The sequence below is a fragment of the Vigna angularis genome, chromosome 2 (genome assembly GCF_016808095.1).
Source record: "Vigna angularis cultivar LongXiaoDou No.4 chromosome 2, ASM1680809v1, whole genome shotgun sequence".
In the NCBI taxonomy this organism is placed as follows: Eukaryota; Viridiplantae; Streptophyta; class Magnoliopsida; order Fabales; family Fabaceae; genus Vigna; species Vigna angularis.
In genome coordinates, this window is record NC_068971.1 from 43,078,649 (window position 1) to 43,086,172 (window position 7,524).

Here is a 7,524-nt window from a genome sequence, read left to right on the forward strand (position 1 = left end):
CAGAAAAAACCGTTTAACAAAACTCACGATATTAAATATTATATTTGATGACAGAAAAAAAAAAAGTCAACCTTATCCGATTCTGATACATGTAAATTACAACCGAATTTCAATTGTTCCTATAAAGAAAATAATACATTTGTCTTTAACATGAATATGCGCGACACAAAAGTTCTAGTTATTATTAATTAAAACATTTATTTGCAATAGTATCAGTTTAATTTAAAATTCAAAATGAAAATCAAACACGTTGACTTTTCAATGACCCCACGCAGAATAATAGCGGAGGGAAGAATCTGAACAGATTGAGAGAGAGAGAGAGAGGAAGTAGCGTAACTACCTACGGCATCAGAACTTTAATCCAAACGGAAGAGAACCTGTCACCCTATTCCTCATCTATAAATACACACAAATGTCAAAGTGTTCTCATGGCAGTAGCACAAAGGCTCTGAATATATAACTAGCTTTCAACGATAGTGTATACGTAGAAACTGTGACGGCAATCAACCATGCCGTTGAACATAACATCCATCAAGACATCTTCTAATGGAGTGTGGCAAGGTGATAATCCTTTGGATTATGCCTTCCCACTCCTAATAGTTCAAATCACCTTAGTCCTCATCGTCACTCGCTCCCTCGCTTTACTTCTCAAACCTCTCCGACAACCCAAAGTCATTGCTGAGATTCTGGTATATCCCACTCATTCCAATTTATATTATTAATATCAAACAACTCTGCGCTGATGCACAATAGTTGAAAGACTTCCACAACAGTTCAAAGAGTTTGTAATTATTTAAGCTTTTGTTTTGTCCATATGGTTACTTTTAATATTATTTCTTAATCTTTGAAGGGTGGAGTTTTGCTGGGCCCATCGGTACTGGGAAGAAGCAAAAGTTATTTGCATCGTATATTCCCTTCATGGGGCACGCCAACGCTGGAATCTGTCGCAAGCATAGGTCTTCTTTTTTTCCTATTCCTCGTAGGTTTGGAGCTCGATCTCCATTCCATTCGTCGGAGCGGCAAAAGAGCCTTCAGCATCGCCGCCGTGGGGATCTCTCTTCCTTTCGTCTGCGGAATCGGCGTCGCCATCATCCTCCGCAAAACAGTTGAAGGCGCAGACGAACCCGGCTTCGCGCAGTTCATCGTCTTCATGGGCGTGGCGCTTTCCATCACCGCATTCCCGGTGCTGGCCCGCATCCTGGCAGAGCTGAAGCTCCTCACCACGCGAGTGGGGGAGACCGCGATGGCGGCGGCGGCGTTCAATGATGTGGTCGCGTGGATTCTGCTCGCGTTGGCAGTGGCTTTGGCGGGGAATGGCAGTGGGTCCCATAAGAGTCCTCTGGTATCGGTGTGGGTTCTTCTCTCGGGGCTGGCGTTCGTGGTTTTGATGATGGTGGCTGTCCGACCGGTGATGGAGGTTGTGGCTAGAAGGGGCGAAAACGACGCCGCTGACGAGTTTTATGTTTGTTTGACGCTAGCGGGGGTGTTGGTGTCGGGGTTTATGACGGACCTGATCGGGATTCACTCCATATTCGGGGCCTTCGTGTTCGGGCTAACGATTCCGAAGGAGGGAAACTTCGCGAAGAAGCTAACAGAGAGAATCGAGGATTTTGTTTTAGGTTTGTTGCTCCCACTCTACTTTGCTTCTAGCGGTTTGAAAACCGATGTAACTACCATACGTGGCGCTTCAGCGTGGGGTCTTCTGGTTCTGGTCATAGCCACGGCTTGTGCTGGGAAGATTCTTGGGACCTTCGTGGTAGCCATGTTCTGCATGATCCCCGCCAGAGAATCGCTCACACTTGGCGTCCTCATGAACACCAAAGGCCTTGTTGAGCTTATCGTACTCAACATTGGAAAGGAAAAAAAGGTAACTTTCTTTTACATATACTCATGTTCACATACACTAATCTTTCTCCATACTCATGTTTTCGTAATAAATATCAACTCGTCTTTCGATCAGAATTTTAAATTTGTCACGTTAGGAGAGATCTTTTACTTTCTTAACAACTTATTTTACAATTTTTTTACAACCACGCTTACAGGTTAATTCATAATTGGTCCGTTTTCAAATATAAAAACCAGTTTACGTGATAGTTCGTGATTAATTTGTTTCAAATATACGAACCAAATTAAACAGTGATACATTTTCTATTATAAAAAATTGTTAAAAACAGTTGTTAATATATCATCATCTTCTCATAAATTATATATCCCTTAAAAGTTATACCAATTGACATATAATATATATAAAATTTTCAAACATGAGTACTTCGTCCATTTCGTGGGAGGCTGTTGACTAAATACCACGTACGTGGCCGAATAAAATACCATTGCCCCTACAAAACCATGCAATAACATTGTGAACAAGAATGTTTAGTTTTTTTTTTTAATTAATACACAAATTTTTTACATTTTTTTTGTTTTATTTTTATTCTCTTAAAAATATAAAAATTGAATTTTAATAATTATTTTATTTTTATAAAATGTGTTAAATAAATATAAATGTGTGTCTTTTATTATTATTTGTTTTATCACATGTCTCTTTTAATGAGAACGATGATGAGTGAATCTTTGGTTTATAGATTGAATCATGACTAAACATTATTTTAGTCTAATAGAAAGATGATTATATACGCATGAAATAGAAGCAAATTCTTGTAGGCATACCAAATTCTTTCACTTGAATAGCCACCCCTTGTGTACAAGCAAGTTGTTTGACTTTTTCACGTATGGGTTAATAGGTGAGGAAAATGATACGAACTTGTAAAATATTTCAAAACATGGTTAAGTTCAATCCCGAAATGTATTCTATTGCTGTCGTCACAGTTTTGTTGTAGAGTTATGGTTGATTAGCCAAGTCCAAGTCGTATAAGATGGGAAGTTTGATCAAAACTGTGACTGGTCCAAATTTGCAAGTCATTTACTTTTAAACTTTTTTTCGTTGATTCCCTATACGATGATCTGGTGAAGAAAGACTTTATATTGATTCCCCGCGTGCCCAAAAGAATATGGTATCTATACCTCTATTAGCATTTATGACCTTATATGGTTCCTTGGGTACAACGACAACTCAAAACAAATATAGCATTGCCACTCCTAGCTTTCAAAATGATATATTAATAAATTATGATGATACCTTGTTATTATAATTTAATAAATTGTATAATAGTTTTGAGTTGTACTTCATTATCCACTTTAATGACAAGGACGTGATTTCATTTTGAGATTTCAGGTTTTAAATGATGAAATGTTTGCAATCTTAGTTCTTATGGCTCTGTTCACCACCTTCATCACAACACCGATAGTAATGGCAATCTACAAACCAGCTCGAGGAAACTCAGTGAAAGCCCGGCGAAAGCTCGGTGACGATTCTTTGGGGTCTGGGAAGGAAATGGTTGAGAAGCTCAGAGTCTTGGCCTGTCTCCATGGGCCAAGCAATATCCCTTCTGTCATCAATTTGATTGAATCAACTCGAAGCACAAAAAAGTCCTTGATAAAGTTGTTCATGATGCACCTTGTTGAGCTCACAGAACGCTCATCCTCTATCATCATGGTTCATCGTGCTCGTAGAAATGGTTTCCCCTTCTTCAACCGCTCTCATCGTGACCAGTGGCATGACCGAATTGCAGGAGCCTTTCAAGCCTACACTCAACTAGGTCGAGTCATGGTTCGGTCCACAACTACTATTTCTTCTCTCTCCACCATGCACGAGGACATATGCCACGTGGCGGAGGAGAAAATGGTCACCATGATTATTTTGCCCTTCCACAAACAGTGGAGAACAGAAGTGAATGGGGACAACGAGAAATATCAAGTGGAAGAAAATGCAGGCCACGAATGGAGAGTGGTCAACCAAAAGGTACTTAAGAATGCACCTTGTTCAGTGGTCGTGCTTGTGGATCGTGGATATGGAAATTTGCCTGAAACTCCAATCCCAGATTCCATTGTTTATCAACGAGTGTGCATCATCTTCTTCGGTGGCCCAGATGATCGTGAGGCTCTAGAGTTGGGTAAGAAGATGCTTGAACACCCAACAGTTAAAATACGTGTTGTAAGGTTTATGGAAAAGGGTGTGTTGGATGATAATAACATTGTGTTAAACTTCTCACCTGACAAAAACAAAGACGATAGTTACAGCTTCTCCACTGCCAAAATGAATCGCCAGCAAGAAAAGGTAACGGGCTCATGCTATACATTTAGATTACCAAATATTTTAGAATAACATTCTTAATATCCTTCATAATTAACATTTATCTTCTTTATTGCTTATGTACTTGACATTACAGGAGTTGGATGAGGAGGCAATTAAGCAGTTTCAAAGCAAGTTGAATGACATGGTGGAATACGTTGAGAAGTTTAGTGAGGACGTTGTGGAAGACGTATTGATAATAGGAAAAAGTGGGGATTATGATCTGATAATTGTTGGAAAAGGTCGATTCCCATCGAATATGGTGGCTGGTTTAGCAGAAAGAAAACCAGAACATGCTGAGTTAGGTCCTATTGGAGATGTTTTATCTTCATCAGAACATGAGGTTTTGTCATCTGTATTGGTTATTCAACAACACGATGTGACATTGGTAGATGATGCTCCTGTATGCAAGGTCCATGATGAGTATGGCACTGTCAATACTGCTTATTCTTCTCATGGAGTGGGAATTTCAATTGGCAATGACAATGCAGTGTAATATATATTTTCATTATTTGTACGAAAATATACAAATTTGAAAATACTTAAACATTCTCTCTTAGTCGTTTTGACTTGTTTGTTTTTTAAGATAAATTTTGGAGAGTGAATTTAAGAGAAAAAGTAAATAAAAGTAAAGTTTAAGATATGTTTGAATGCTATTTATGATTTTGATATAACTATTTTTTTTATAAACGACATAGATATGAAAGTGATGTGGTCACTGAATTTTGATCAAGATATGTTTGAATGCTATTTATGATTTTGATAAATGATTTAGATATGAAAGTGATGTGGTCACTAAATTTTGATTTTCATGCATACATTGTGATCGATTAAAGATGTGTTTGAATGGTTGAATTCTGGTTAGATTTAATATATATATATATATATATATATATATATATATATATATATATATATATATATATATATATATATATATATATATATATATATATATATATATATATAATATGTCAAATTTTAAATTGTATTCATTTTTTTATATTGTAAAAAATATTATCTTCGTCGTATCGATATTACACAATAATTAATACTTCATAAATCAATTATTATTTAAATCACATTAAATTTTGATGTTATATGAATGTATGTGATTATAAAACTAATTTAATAAATTCAAAAGAAGTTAAATAAATAAATCACACTTGATCAAGTAGGTCAATACTATATAGGACTTATGAAAGTTATTTTTGATTATCAATGAGACTTCTATATGTAAAGTAAATGTAAAGAAAGGTTGCTCCTAGTAAGATAATTAAGAATATATAATTAGGCATTGTTTAAGAGATAAAAAATTTTAATTTTTTATTGTATTTATCTAATGACAACTATTAACTTGATTGTCTAAGTGTCTTAACAAACACTTTTTAATATTTTCACCCGAAATCAATTTGAACTTAAAACAATAAGATCAAACATAAGACATAAAAATCAACATGTCTAGACTTGTAAGAACATTTATGTTATCTCTATGAAAAGCAATCATTTATTCAGTGTTGCATTTCTTAAGAAACTCTAACAGCACTCAGTTCTTTATCTTTCAATATAATTTTATAAAATTAAATTAAATTTAAAGTACTCTTCTTAACAAACTTGCTAATTTTAAATTTAATTAAAAGATCAAAACACAGAAAGTTAAAATGTAACTAAACAAACCTTTCCATAGTAAGATATTTTACATTACTACCATCATAATTTATGAAAATTTTAAATTTATGAAAATGTAACTAAACAAATGTAGTCATTATATTATAACCAATATAAAAGCAACCATATTAATCTAGTTCTATCCCCAAAATATTATGGTTTTCATATATTATGTGCTATTATTTTATAATGTTTTATTAATGTAATTTTAATTTATGAGGCTTGAATATTATTTTGTGATGAGGTCATAGAAGTGATGGTGAACAATAATGTGCCTTGAAGACGATTTGACTTTGTAACTTGTAGCTGTCATGAGTTGGAGAAACCCATATATCTTCCTTTTCCAATGACTTTGAGAATTCTCACTCTCTTTGAACATGCTAATCACATTTTTCTTCCTTCCATGAAATGAGCATAACTATGAGATAAAAAAATAATTTTTATTGATAATAGATTAGTTTGATAAAATGGTAAATTATAATTTTCAATCAATAAATTTCATCAATAAAATAGTATTAAATTTTCGCTTTTATCACTAGATCTGTTAATAATATTTTTTTAAATTCATTAGTAATTGTATTTTTTCTAAATTTGTCTATATATTTAAAAATTAATTGTAGAAAAGTAAAAAGAAGAAAAGAAAAAAATAAAAAAAAGGAGGAAGACAAGAAGAAAGAAAAAGAGGTAAACAGTAACAGTGCAACGATGAAACAATAATGAAGGTCATGGTAACAACAATAGAAGAACATGAAGGGAAGGAGTTGTTAGTAACCACCCTGAGTCATTGTTTTTAAAGGAGAAAGAGAGTGAAGAAGAAGAAGAAAAAGAAAAAAAATTAAAAAAAGAAAGAAAAAAGAGGGAGAAAAGAACAAAATCTTACATAAAAGTTTTATTATTTTTTTTTCGTTAGTAACTATTGATTTTATTTTTTAATAAAATTTATTAATAAATATTTTACCCATTAATTTTAGATAGGGTGTAATTTTTATTTTAGATGATTACCGAGAAATTTTGCTGGTCAATAGTTTTATTCTTTTAGTGAAAAATTCAATTACATATTAATTCATCATATTACCACTATAATTAATTCAACCATCTCAAACATTTATTGACTCCTTATCATATATTTAATTAACAAAATAATATTCAACAATAAATATCTATTAAAAATTCTAAATAATTCATTTATCTTATTAGTTTTTATAACCTGATCCTTTTTAGTATATCTTAGAAATGAAAACCCTAATAACATGAGTCATGGTAAATTTAAAACACTTGAAATATATAACTATTTTCTATGTTAAATATGGAATAATCCTTAGTTTCTGTTTATAGAGATTTTAATCTATTTGATATAAATAGTAACTGAATGTATCTACATCTATACTTAACATTTAATAACAAAAATAATTAAATAAAAATATTAAATAATAAAAGATAAATAAGAGACAATAAATAATAGAGTAAATTATAAATTATAAAAAATAATGGTAAATTATAATAAACAATACCAGAAAACAATAAATAGTAAATACAGAAGAAGAGTAAATAATAAATAGTAAATGCTAAATGGTAAATCATAAAAAATATATAACATATAACATATAACATATAATATATCATAACTAATAGTAAATAAAAAAATAAAAGATAAGAAAATATTCAAA

At 32.5% G+C, this 7,524-nt stretch overlaps 1 protein-coding gene across 1 annotated transcript; it reads left to right on the forward strand.

The window, feature by feature from the left end:
- The first annotated feature begins 444 nt into the window (after positions 1-444).
- Positions 445-4,748, forward strand: LOC108322978 (cation/H(+) antiporter 20). Its single transcript, XM_017555296.2, has 4 exons — positions 445-689; positions 851-1,867; positions 3,233-4,174; positions 4,287-4,748. Exons 1-4 carry the CDS (start codon positions 510-512, stop codon positions 4,683-4,685), a joined length of 2,538 nt encoding a protein of 845 aa, XP_017410785.1. The 5' UTR covers positions 445-509; the 3' UTR covers positions 4,686-4,748.
- The last annotated feature ends 2,776 nt before the right edge of the window (positions 4,749-7,524 follow it).

Coding starts and splice junctions, on each gene's coding strand:
- LOC108322978 (XM_017555296.2), top strand. CDS start 510: ATGCCGTTGAACATAACATCCATCAAGACATCTTCTAATGGAGTGTGG. Junction 690..850: donor AAGTCATTGCTGAGATTCTG/GTATATCCCACT, acceptor TAATCTTTGAAG/GGTGGAGTTTTGCTGGGCCC. Junction 1,868..3,232: donor ACATTGGAAAGGAAAAAAAG/GTAACTTTCTTT, acceptor TTGAGATTTCAG/GTTTTAAATGATGAAATGTT.